The sequence below is a fragment of the Rhinopithecus roxellana genome, chromosome 12 (assembly GCF_007565055.1).
Source record: "Rhinopithecus roxellana isolate Shanxi Qingling chromosome 12, ASM756505v1, whole genome shotgun sequence".
NCBI classification, from domain to species: Eukaryota; Metazoa; Chordata; class Mammalia; order Primates; family Cercopithecidae; genus Rhinopithecus; species Rhinopithecus roxellana.
Genome location: NC_044560.1, coordinates 38704061 through 38717761, shown reverse-complemented (window position 1 = coordinate 38717761; position 13701 = coordinate 38704061). Strand labels below are relative to the sequence as shown.

The 13701-nt window shown below is 34.0% G+C and overlaps 1 protein-coding gene across 2 annotated transcripts in view; it reads left to right on the top strand.

The window, feature by feature from the left end:
- The window catches only part of LRRC7 (leucine rich repeat containing 7), a 468702-nt gene that overhangs the window by 372670 nt on the left and 82331 nt on the right, over window positions 1-13701 (top strand). Inside the window, exons 21-22 of one of the 2 annotated variants that reach the window (XM_030913316.1) lie at window positions 3091-3231; window positions 12202-12321. In XM_030913316.1, the coding sequence (XP_030769176.1) occupies window positions 3091-3231; window positions 12202-12321 (261 nt within the window). The remainder of the gene's footprint in view (window positions 1-3090; window positions 3232-12201; window positions 12322-13701) is intronic. The other variant, XM_030913317.1, reaches the window with a different exon arrangement.

Sequence of the window (13701 nt, the reverse complement as noted above, 5' to 3'; positions counted from 1 at the left end):
TCTGCTAAAAGCACAGGTCACTGCATTTATTATGTATTTCTTTAATACTGAATTTTATGTTTACAGGTTTACACTTTCGAAATAATTATATTGCTTGTAGGTCGTGTCTACATGACAAGAAAACAATTTTTTTGGCCGGGCACGGTGGCTCAAGCCTGTAATCCCAGCACTTTGGGAGGCCGAGACGGGTGGATCACGAGGTCAGGAGATCGAGACCATCCTGGTCTACACGGTGAAACCCCGTCTCTACTAAAAAATACAAAAAACTAGCCGGGCGACGAGGCGGGCGCCTGTAGTCCCAGCTACTCGGGAGGCTGAGGCAGGAGAATGGCGTAAACCCGGGAGGCGGAGCTTGCAGTGAGCCGAGATCGCGCCACTGCACTCCAGCCTGGGCGACAGAGCTAGACTCTGTCTCAAAAAAAAATAAAAATAAAAATAAAAAAAAAGAAAACAATTTTTTTTAGGGAAAGAGTGAACTAATAAATGTGGGTGTGGGTGTTAGTTTCTCAATGTGGAAATTGGTTCTGCTTTGCAAAATATTTCATCAGAATGTCTGTTTCAAATAGGTTTGCTCAGTCCCATTGAAGGGAGCCTCATCAAAGCCTCATGACTGGCTGTCAGTGGGAGACACCTGGTCGGTTGTCACCATGCCTTACCTCAAGTATACCCTCCATGTAGACAGATAACTTGGAGGGCGAAAATATTTGGGGCCAAATAATACAGTACAGTTTGGGAACTCTGGCCTCGTGTAGACACGACCATACATAACAGGGTAAGATGAACTAGTCAAGAAAGGTTATAAGAAGCTTTTTGGAGCATATGTACAATGACTAGTAATTTGAGGCAACAGAGGAATGAGTGGAAACAACTAATGAAAAGGAAAAGATAAAATTCTAAGCATTTGGTTCCATCACTTAGTTACTGGTATCCCAGATCAATGGTTCCTCTCCTTTGACCCCAGCTTCTGGAAAGTAGGCGACTCCTCTAGATGAAGCAAGAATTTTAAGCAGGCATATAGGGTTAGGGGAGAGAGATTTGAATCAGCAAATGTTTGAAGGCCCTTCCTATCCCAGATAACAAAAAGCGAACTCGTGTATTTTTCATTGCTATGACACTTCGCTTCTTAGTTGATCGTCATACAACCTCTGTTTGTGTACAGTTCCCTAGGTGTCTTTCATTTTTCAAAGCAATTTCAATGTACGTTCAATAGCTTCTCATTTAATTCCAAGAAATTAAATTACCTTAGAGTATTGCTTTGAGTCATCAGATCCTAGAAGCTCTTTCTTTTGTTTTCTCCAAGTCGCATTTCTTTCATTCAGCTGAGTTACTGAGCTATTCAGGCTATATCTTTCATAAAACTTCCCAGCTACCCAACAAGGTGAATTCGGGGTACTGAAGCACAGACTTATTATGTGAAACCAGTTTCGACATAGCTGTGCTACTTAACATTCTGTCCAAAGGCAGACTGCACCAGAGAAATAATGTGCTTCTTTCCCAGTGAAATTTAATTGAGTCATTTGAACCCTGAAAATCAAATAGTTACACAAGAAATTATGAGATCTCTGTCCATTCCACATAAAAGACAATTGCCTAGAGACTTGGACGTTGGATAAGCTTAACAGTTCAACATAATGTTGGTGAAACATCTAAGTGTTGACCTTGAAGAGGCAGCTCTAAGAACTACCCTAGATAAAAGATGCTTGTTTCCTCTTTTAGTTTAACCACAAGGCCCATGCTTTCACTGCAGAGCCACACTATGACAGGGAATTTAAAACATGAACCCATATATCTGAGACTGCTTCTGTTCTATAGAAGCTGAGAGAGCACTAGACTGGAGGAATTTTAAACGTTAGGGAATTTTCCAAGTGCTAGATTGAGATGTTTAGTGTCTTTTTCAGTTTTGGCATGGTGACAATGGAAAATCTCTACATGAAATAATAATGGATCCATAACAAATATGATTGGTAGACAAGCACACCATCAGGAGTATAATCATCTTTCAGCTTCAGGCAATGAAACTTTGATGCTAAAACTCATTACTTTGATAATATTGCCCTCAGAATAGAATAGCTGCCTGCTGTTAATGTTCAGTAATATTTGGCTTAGAAAAAGTGTGCTAAGTTAACTTCTGTGATCTTTTTATACCAAAATGAGAAAATTACTTAAAGGGGCCAAATGCTGTCAATGATTACATTTCCACTGTAGACTGAAGAAGGAGATTGTACAGGTGGAAACAATTTGATGAGAGGGTATCTAAAATTTTACATTTAATTTTTAAATAAAGTTTTATAGGAAAAAAATTATCTATCAGTCACTTAAATGCAAATGCCACCAGAGTGTTCTGTAGGTATTTGGATATATTAGATAATTAGCATTAATAAATCAATAAATTATAATTGCTTCAATATTACTATGAAATTTCTTTAGTTTAAAATATAATTTTTAAGAAACAAAAAATAGAATATTTGGATCCACATAAAATGTATTTGATTTAACTGAATTAATAAGTAAGTTCAATCAAGCCTATGGTCAGCTCAAATGACATTTTGACCAGCTGTTTTTTCTGAGTTGCTGTAATTATGCCTACAGACTGAGCAATAAAGGAGACTGATTTTGGCTTTAACATTGCAATGCATTAGCTTAAGACAGAATTAGAAACTAATATTTGTCTTTCACAAGTGATGATCTCACAATGTGAAAGAGAACAAAGATCTGCAGCTGGTAAAATTTAAGATCTCACTGTTCGAATTTTTAAATGGATAGATTACCACAGATGAATAATACTTGTCCAAAGTCACTACTATCACGATGTATAAGAGACAGAATTTATGACGCTGAGTTAGCAGCAGATGTAAAACAGAATGTATCTTCTTTGCTTTTTGTCTTTTCTGTAGTTCTGGATGGTACTCATTATGTGCATAACTAACACTGTTTACCGTATGCTTCTGTCTGATCAAGTGCATGTTTTTTTAAAAAGTTACTGTTTGCCTGCCTAAAGTTAAATGTTATAAATTGAAACCTGTTCATGTAATTTATCAGTTTGTTGAGCATGTGTTCACACCCTGTCACATGATTATTTCCTCTACTCAGAATGCTGCTTACAAACACAATACAGTTAACCTTGGCATGCTGCCCTATGGAGGTATTTCAGCAATGCATGCAGGCAGAAGCATGACTTTAAACTTGCAGACTAAGTCTAAATTTGATCATCAAGAACTACCTCTTCAGAAAGTAAGTATGGACTGCCCTACATGTGTCAGCATACCAAAGCCAATTAATGTTGTTTGTTCACTTAATGTGTTTAGGCTGTACATACAACCCTGCTTACTATAGGCTCCTATGAGTCCAAAAAGCACAAGGGCAAATAATGTAGAGCCTGAACTCTTAGCTGCTAAATGAATATTTGTAGCTGGACTGATTATCAGGTTCCCGCTTTTTGGATTGAGCTTTGCTTTTTGGATTGAGCAGGTACATGGCTTTTTGTGTTGCTTCAAGGTTCATTTTTCTTCTTATTCATTTCCTTTTTTCCTCCTTTGTTTTTCTTTATTTTGTGTTTATATATATATATATATATGTTTTTTACTTTTTTGGAGATAGTCCTATCGTCTCCTGGTGATGCATTCTGAGAACAGAGCTCAAAATTATTATTGGATTTCAATTGATTCTTTTGGAAAAGACATAGAATCCTAAATTAGGAGGAGAATTAAGTAGCTGGTACTTATAAGTGCTTCTACAGCCCATTTTCTTTTGCAGGAAATATAACACAGAAGAAAAATGTGAGAAACAAGTTTGTAGCTTAGGAAACTAGGTTAGTGGAAAAGTAGCAAGTTTACATGGTATTAGATGAAAATGTAGGAACACCGAAAGGGAATATACTGAAAGAGGAAACATTTCCATTGTTAAAGGAACATTTCTGTTTGTTTAATTCAGCCAAAACTGAGAATGCACATTTTACATGTAGATCAATTAATGCCTTCTGTCTTAGTTACATTTTAGTGGAAACCAATGAGTCATTTTCACAGTATGTCATTATGCCTATATATTTATATAGTCATTAGCTTAGTAAGTTTTTATGAAAAAAGCAATGCAAAGTAGGGATAACAGAGTGATAGTAACTTCTAAACACTTCTCTCTTAATAAAATGAATGAACATTATGACTCACCCCATCAAAATGAGGGTCATAAGACCTCAAATTCCTGTTCTATTGTTAATCTAGTTTTTTAATAACATTCCCAAACTGTGGATAGTTTGGTTCATACTGTGAGTAGAATAACAAAATCAAGAAGACATTTATAGCCACAGCTTTTTTATCACTCACCATAACTTAAAAAAAAAAAAAAAAAAAAAAAAAAAAAAAAAAAAAAACCACTAAATTTAAAACTTTTGAATGCTGTTTTTGCTGTGCCTGGTCTATACTGCTGGACCAGTGGAGAGCTGGTAACAAGTCAAAGACAAGGCCTTGATTTGTGGTATCTGCCAATGTCAGCAATATAAATACTGTCTCTATGGCAAATTTCAAGGTACCAACTTAATGTCACTGAACTTAGAATTGGGAAGATTCACATGCAGTTGGCTCTCGTGAGCCAGTACAAATTGGCTCCAATACACCATCAGCATGACTATTTTTGCTTCATTTCCTACTTTAATGGAACCTATTTTTCATGTCCTCTCAGAGGCCCAAGACTCTCATCCTCTTCCCTAACAAAACCAGTTTTCAAAAAGACCTTGAAACTTAATGGCATTAAGGAATCGATGAGATATCACACCTTTCTTATAGGGCTTGCCAATTAAATAGATATCAAACCTTGTATTAGTCTGCTGTCACACTGCTAATAAAGACATACCCAAGACTGGGTAATTTACAAAGGAAAGAGGTTTAATTGACTTACAGTTCCACATGGCTAGGAGGCCTCACTATCATGGTGGAAAGCAAAGGAGGAGCAAAGTCACATCTTACATGGCAGCAGGCAAGAGAGCTTGTGCAGGGGAACTCCCATTTATAAAACCATCAGATCTCATGAGACTTCTTCACTACCACAAGAACAGTATGGAGGAAACTGCCCCCATGATTCAGTTATCTCCACCTGGCCCCACCCTTGACACATATGGATTATTACAATTCAAGGTGATAGTTGGGTGGGAATACAGCCAAACCATATCAAACCTTTAAACTAAAAAAAATGGAATTTTAAAATTCAGTAAACAAATTAAAGAGATCTTGGTAGGATGGAAGCTATTGCCTGAACCCCCCTGAAGTTATATCATATGAAGATGCCCCTGTTTTGCTTAATTTTTGACCATATTTACTTATCAATCTGTATGACAATATAGATATATACAGTGTCTGAAAAATGCCAATACACTTGAAACAGTGTTTCCTAACATCTAAATTACTCTCCAGATATAAATTAGGTATCACTGTGTTAGCATATTAATTTTCTGATGTCATTTGGGGTATCCTAGAGAATGGACTCATGCGAGATCTAAGAAGAAATAATGCAGAGTTATATTTGGGGATTTTCAATAATCCTCAGTTGAGCACATAGGTGACCAAAATGAATTTTCTTTGGAAGCCACATTAATTGCAAATCAAGAATCACTCAAGTATTAAAAGTCTCCACCTCAAAATAAATTATCATCAATATTTTATTATCTGCACCAAAAAAAGAAGAAAAATAGAGAAGGCAAGGGAGGAAAAAGATACATAGGCAGGGCGAGTAATGCATTACTCCAAAAGATTTTATGATCCAAAACTTACCACTTTAAGTCCTATAAACTTCAAGCATTTAGGAATGGGACAACTTTCCCAACCTGTCACCAATGCAGGAACCTTATCAGGCACTGGATAGTTAATGGGCTGCAATAATAGCTCTGGGCTCTGCTTCCTCCCATGAATTCCAGTCTAAGCCTCTGTCACTTCGCTTTTGTACCCTCATACGTCTCTTGTACAGAGCTTTCATTTGAAAATTTGTTAGGTTTTTCTGCCACACTCTGTAGAATCAGCCTCTCTTTAAAATTCAGTCTCTCCAATTATTCCTCCTGGGCTCCACTGACCATTGCTAACAGGTCCCATCATTGAGGTTCAATCTCCCTGAACCCTTCTCCCCAGGAGAGGAGATAGGCAAAAATTACTTAACTTTGATTTAGAAATGCATAAAAATCTGTTATAACGTGTTTGTCTTTCTACTTAAGATAATAAAAATTACCGTCTCAGATCCTTAAGACTTCTTTGCAGCCCCTAAATACTCATTAACCATAAGAATTTCACTAAAATGTAGGGTAAGACCAATTTATAAACAAACATTTTCATTAAATAAAATTGACATAACTATTTCTTCTCCTGTGGAAATTCTGGAGCTGTCTCTTTTATTCATAAAATTCTTGAATGATAATACTAGCTATCTCTAGTTAGATGCTGTGGCAAATGACTCTGGGGTGTCCTAGAAAGAATGAAGGAAGTTTCCTAAGGAATCTAAATTAATGTTTTCACCTGTTGGAAGTTAAGCACTGGAAATGGAGTTGTAGTATCCATTGTGCAGGTGCTGCTCTCTGAAGGAAACATGTATCCCCACCCTGTCTGTTTGCCAAGGCTTGCCTCTTGCAACTAGGAGAAAGAATAAACTTTTTTATATTTCCTGTTCTGCACCAAGGCAATCTTTAAACAAATTTGTAATAAACTAATTAAAGGATATAATTATTTATGAATGAAGCTTGAAGAACTCTACACTTGATAAACTATTTACATTGTGAATATTTATATGAACAAAAAGGGAACCCTCTTCAAGATTTTGCAATGTATTTTAAATATTTTCCATTTTTTCATATTTATTACATGTCAGATCAAGTATGGTACATTTTTTATGGATTACAAGCTACATATAGGCTTTCTATACTATAAAGAGTAAATTACATCTTCTATAATTTTATAGAACTCTTTAAGATATTAAGACAATGCCAACAAATATAACAAAATTAGTTTAATAAATTTAATGTCCTTAATATATTCATTTGTTTAGATGCTTATGCTAATTTCCCAGAAAATTTAGTAATACTTAGGAACCAGAACATTTAGAACATATAAATCTTTTATTAAATTACAGAATTATTAGTATTCTATTTATTTTTTATTCATTCATTCAGTCATTCATTTATTCATTTATCATTTATTTACTGCCTTTCCAAAAAGCATATAAGGCAACTTTCTATGATGTTATTAATGGTTCCATGTGCTTCTTTGGATGTATTTTATTTGTAATTAAGCTTAGCTATTGCCTTGAAATTTTATGTTATCATAGAGAAATACAAATTGTAAAATGTCAGTTCAAACTACCATTTTTAACGTTAAAATTAATGGTAGAATGGATACATAGTTCCACTGGGAGAAAAATAAAGACAAAGATTTATTGAGAATCTACTATGTACCTGGTGCTATGAGGTACTTTAACTATATTTTGTCTTGCAACCCATAAAACACTTAAAGGACATGTCTCAATTGTGTAGATGAGGAAATTGAGGCTCATGTGTCACACAAAATAACTCACCTGTATTGTCACTGTTTCACTGTTGTAACTCCTGCACTTAGCAAGTAGTAGGTAGAATTTAAATCTGCTTCTGCCTGGTGCCTACATACATACTCTTTCTACTCTATGATGATGCCTTCTCAAATGTTTGTAAAACCTAACATTTTCATAGAACATGACTCACAGATTAAAAACCTCTTACATATGTATTATTACCTCACATCACCTTCAAAACAAACTAGAGAAGTAGATATTATAGGATGGAGAAAAGAATACACAAGTAGAATATATTGACTAATCCAAAACATATCATGACCCCAATCATACCCTGTGTGCTACAGGTTAGTGCTTTCTTAGTTAACTGAGCTTAATGAATGCTAGTAATTACCTTGTGCTCTTTCAGATCCACTTACATTTCCTGAGCACTCAGTATCACCAAGAATTATTTTTGGTAGCAATGAAAAGCTAAAGGTTATGGACCCAAGAAAATAACTTATTAATCATCCAGGCTACTGCAGCCCTAGACACAAGCAGGGCTGGGGAGGAAATCATTGGCCTTTTGTACTTCCCATGTCCACAAGTGGCCAGCTGCTAATATAAATAGTGTGGTCTCTTCTATAATGGAGACATTGATAATTTTCTCTTGTTCATTTTTTAATTTCTACCACCATAACAGTATACCATAGCACCCACTGTGTATTGGCTTATTGAATTAGACATTAATATAAATCAATTATAATTTCAGGTGAGGGAAGGCTAAAATAATAGAAATACATGTAATAAATTATCTTATCATAGAATTTTGCCTGGAAGAAATTAGCCTCACTATCTGTTTTACTAAAGTTGATTGAAATTACTTAGTTGATACTTGCCTCACTAGATTTTGAGTTAGAGAAATTTAGATAGCAATATTTGCACCTAAACTATTTTTAAATGTCTACTGTCCTTTCTTTCTGTATATATGCAAATGACTCAGTATCAGATAGTACCAACATTTGGTATGCATTTATTCACCCTAGTGCCAAGGCTTATTGGCTTATTTAATGCCATTTTTTCTGCTGAAAGCAAAGCAAGATTTATGCTGCACCTCAGGGCAGCTCATGCCTGTAATTTCTATTGATTCTGCTGCATTTATTATTGGCTACCTGTCCCTCAGGAAAGATTCACTTACCTTTCTAATTATGAAAAAAGCTTTCAGCCTATAAATCCAAATAAATTCTTACAGACAGTGACTAAATTTACCAAAATAATAATTTAGTACTTATGTGGAATTTCGTTATAATGGAATTCTGGTTTAAAAATTACTTGGGCATTATATTACCACCTTCAGATTGAAGCCCATGATATCACTATCATTTAGATCCAAGTTTGGCATATTTTTACTTTCGTAATACCTATTTCTTCCAAAAGATATTATGAAAATGAATAATATAACAATAATTTCACTGGAAAAACTTTGGGGATGACTGTTTTTAACAATTTTTACTGCAGATGTTTTGAATCTGTGGTAGTGTCCTTAATGAACCATGTGCCAATTACTTAGCAAAAGAAATCCTTGTATTCTTAAGGGATATGCCCTGAGACCTTTGAAAATTGCCAAGTTCTAATACGACTCTCATGTAATTGTAATAATAAGTATAATTTCACAAGCATACTGTACACCCATCAGTTAGCAAAGCTGCTGTACCACGTAAGCTTATTTAACTCAGTTATGTGACTACTGCACACACATATATGTTTATACACATATATATAGATAGGAGCACACATGCATGCACATACTCATACAAATGTGCAGACATATATAGATATAGAGAAAGAGGCATACATACGCATGCACATTTATGTCTCAGCAAAATTAGAAATTACTTGATCAAGTAGACACTTGGTGATCATTCATAGCAGTCAGAATTATAAATGTTAAATCCACAAATACCTACACTCATCTCTGGGCATAGCATCTGTTCAGCAAGACTTCTACTCAGCATTATTGCATGTCTTATCAAATACAATTTCTGGTTTTTCACAAAATCACACCAGCTATTTTCTGTATTATTTTGAAATATTTAAAGACATGCAGAATTTAGAAGCTAAGGAAATAGTGCATTGTGATGATTTTCCATGTTATTATCTTTAGTTATAGATGATAAGGAAAATAAAACTCATTCTTACTCCTTAAAATATCCAAAGAAAATATAAAGAATGTGGTACAAAAAATAATTGAATTAATAGCTGAACCTCAGTTCAATTATTTTCTCTGGAATAATAAATTTCAACAGTGATAGCTTCATTTTTGTAACATTTTTTCAGTAGCTTTTTTAACCTTTAATAGAATTTTAACTGCTAAGCTACTCAATTTATATACAATAGCTATACTCCTTTGGGAAAGAATGTGCACATACTACATAATTCTCTTTTTGGTCTGCACCACCATCACCACCACCACCACCACCAAATGTCAATAAATTGTTTTTAATGGTCTTTCTATTTCTGCAGACTTAAGTCATCCCTAAAATGTCTCCTATAAGAAAAACAAAAAGGCCAGAGCATTCTTAAAAGGAAGTTGCTTTCAGGAAGTTCCTTTAATTTTATTACGTAGTGAAAGTTCTTTTTAATGTGTCTGCATGTTTGTGTTCCTTTTGGCCCCTGTAATAAAGACTTGGTGTGATTTTTAATTCTAATTTTAAAAAGAAATAGATTAATTTATAAACTAGTGAAGCACCTACACCATTATGTTAGAATTTTGACTAAAAGGATTTCACATTTTTTAACACCAAAAAGAATTTTGTAATTCTGTTTCTCTGTAACAGTGACTAGGAGCCATGTCTGGGCAGTCAAAGCAAGTGTGGTGGAGGAAACACAGATAGAGATGGAGAGGATATGGAGAAAAAGGAAACCTATGTTAAATTCTGGCCACTTCTTAAAAATCTACATTGCACAGACCTGGCCAAATGAACATATTAATTATCCCACTTCACTAGCAAACAAACTATGTCAGAAAAGACAAATACTAAAAATTCGAAAAGAAAACACTGGCCAGTAATGCTTAACCTGAATAATTATGTTTTAAATCTTAATTTTAATTTTTATTTACCATATTTTCATATCTAGAAAAAAATGTGTATGGGCACATGCAAACATATTAATCTGGAAAAGGTAAAACTAGAAAAGCAATGCTGGAAAACAGATAGTCATTGAATAGCCACCTGCTTATTTTGAAGTAACACATACTTTAAACGTGTTGTCTAGATTGAATTTTTCAAATAAACACACATCAATTCATTCCTAACTCAGGAGCTCAAATTCAGTCCCTTTTTTCTCTCTTTTTTTTTTTTTCATACTTTTTGATAGGATTATGAAAAAAGAATTCACATAACCAAAGAACAAGAAGAAAACTGAGTTAATTTTCATTAAATCTATTAGATACTAGGAAGACTTCATCTAATGTCATAATAAATCCTATTTTAGAATTTTTCCAAGCAATGCTTTTAAAAAAATACTTGTGGTCAGAATGCAGGTAAGGAGGTTCTGTCATTGTTTTCCAGAGAACAAACTAAGACCACTAAATGTAACCAGATGAAGCTTAGCAAACAGCCCATTTTTAACATGTTATGATGAGAATAGCCCAGTTCTCCCTTTCTAGGGTAGGAGGACAATTCCTTACACAAAGTGTAGCTGCACACTCTCTAGCTGAGCTTTATCAATAGGGATCCTTTAGAACATGTGCAGAAAATGGCATAGGAAACACTGGAGTATCATAGCTCAACCACAGAAGAATTCTCTCAGGAAACCAAGCAGTACTTGTGTATCCTACACACTAGGGAAGGAAGGAACCTTTATGAAAATATATGTAAATATACCATTATACTCCCTCAACTGGAGGCTTTCTGATGGTATATGATTGCTTGCTGTTACTCAGGTTAGAATATGAAATCACCCAAAATAAAGACGGGCAGGTATTAGTATTTGTTAATAAGCAAGAAATCAGCCAAAATGAAATATTTATGAAGAGTTTAAACTTTAATATATATCATTTATGTAAATAAATAAATTTGGTAATCCAAACAGTCATGATTTACTTACACTACGATTCTAATAGCACATTTTTAATAGCATATTTTTGATGCCTCCCCAAAGCTATTTGTTGATAAGGCCATAGTACCATAAATCTTGCACTATGCCAGTGTTAGCACTATTTGGGTTTAGTGCAAGGCATATTCTCCCAGAATTAATACAACCTTATAAAATTTATTTTAGGTTATGACTAGGAATATTAGAACTTACATTCTATATATTATATGGTTTCAATTTCTATTTTAAATGGTGAGATTATACTAAAATTAAGCAAGTTTTAAGTGCTGTGGTTTTTAACAATTGTAACAATTGGTTAATTTTATTCTGATTATTTTTATTCAGGTACTGTAAATAATCTAAATTTTTCCTTAAAATTCAGTGAACAACTCTAAGATGGTTATTTAATTGCATTTTTAATTGCTTCCAAAAAGCTTTCCATTTACAGTTCTCACCCAGTAGATAGTATATAATATTTCCAGTTCAGGATGTATGTTTTTCTGCAATTAAACAAAATTAATTTTACCATGATCATTAGGGACTCTTTTCAGAAAACTATGGTAAACTTCTACTACATCACTAAAGAATGCCATACCATTTTTACAATAGACCCCGTCCCAGCAAAGCAACATTTTAGACAATGGACAAGAAGATGTATCTCCTAGTGGCCAATGGAATCCTTATCCACTTGGGAGGCGGGATGTACCTCCAGACACCATTACTAAAAAGGTAACCAATTTTTAATTAATGATACAAACCATGAACCTTGCACAATCTACTGCAATATATAATCAATATTTCGTGTCTTATCATCATTTCTAAGTTTGTGATAACTTTAAGGTAAATAATATCCTACTACAGGAGTTTGGTTGACTGTAAGTAAGCTGAAAAGAATGGAAAATGAACACTGCCAACTGTTCAAAGTTGGTAAGAAAAGTTTATAAACAAGGTCCTGCAACCTCTCTACAGATACTCTTACCTCTTACCACTCACCTTTGAAGTGCACATATAGAATGATATGTGATATACTTTTGACTCTCTTGGCTTTAACAGTGTGTTGTAACCAGTTTGCTTAAAACAAAATTTGATTCACTATTTCTAAAGTTATGACAATTGATTCAGCAAATGTTTAGTGAACAACTATATGTACATTGCTATGTGTGGAGTACTTGCTAGATATTGAGGAAACAAAAATGAAAAAAACACAGTTTCTTACCTCAAGAGCCTTTTTATCTAGTAAGGTGTGCTGAGTGATAAGGAGGTAATTATAATATTACATAACAGATTACCACAGCAGGAGTGAAAAGAAAGCCACAACTTGGGATAAGATACTTGCTACATATATGAGAGAAGAGAGAATTTGTATTTTAAAATATATTTTTTAAAGCTCTTACAAATCAGTAATGAAGACATACAACACAGTTTTTTAAACTGGCAAAATACAAGGGGAATCAGGTGGGTAAATAAATACTAAAACAAAACTGAACCTTTTTATCAATCAGGAAAATGCAAAAGAGATGCCATTTACATTTACTAGACTGGCAAAAATTTAAAAATCTGAAAAATACAGTTGTTTGTAGGTATAAGAGCAGTGGAAACTCTTTTACACTTCTTATGGGAATATGAAACACCATCACCTTGGTTACAAATTTTCCTGCAAAGCTGAATATGCACATACCCTACATTCTATCAATTCTCCTCTTAAGGTATTAAAGTGGAAAAATTATCATACATGTCATTCAGGGTACATGAAATGTTTCCAATACCAGAAAACTGGAAAAAAACAAATGTTTACTACCAGGAGAGTATGTAAATAAATTATGTTAATCACACAAAGGAATATTTCAAAGCAATGAAAATTAGTAAACTATAATTACAATAATGTGTGTTAACTTTAGAAACATAATTTGAATGGAAAAATGTTTCAGGAGATGGCATAAATATGTAATACCATATTTACAAATCCCAAAACAAGCAAAACTCAAAATATATTATTTAGGCATAAGTACATAAGAAACCTATTGTTATAAGTAAATGGTAAATATAGTATTTAGAACTGTAGTTATCTCTAAAGGTAAGGTAGGGGATGGAATCAGGGAGAAAGTGGGT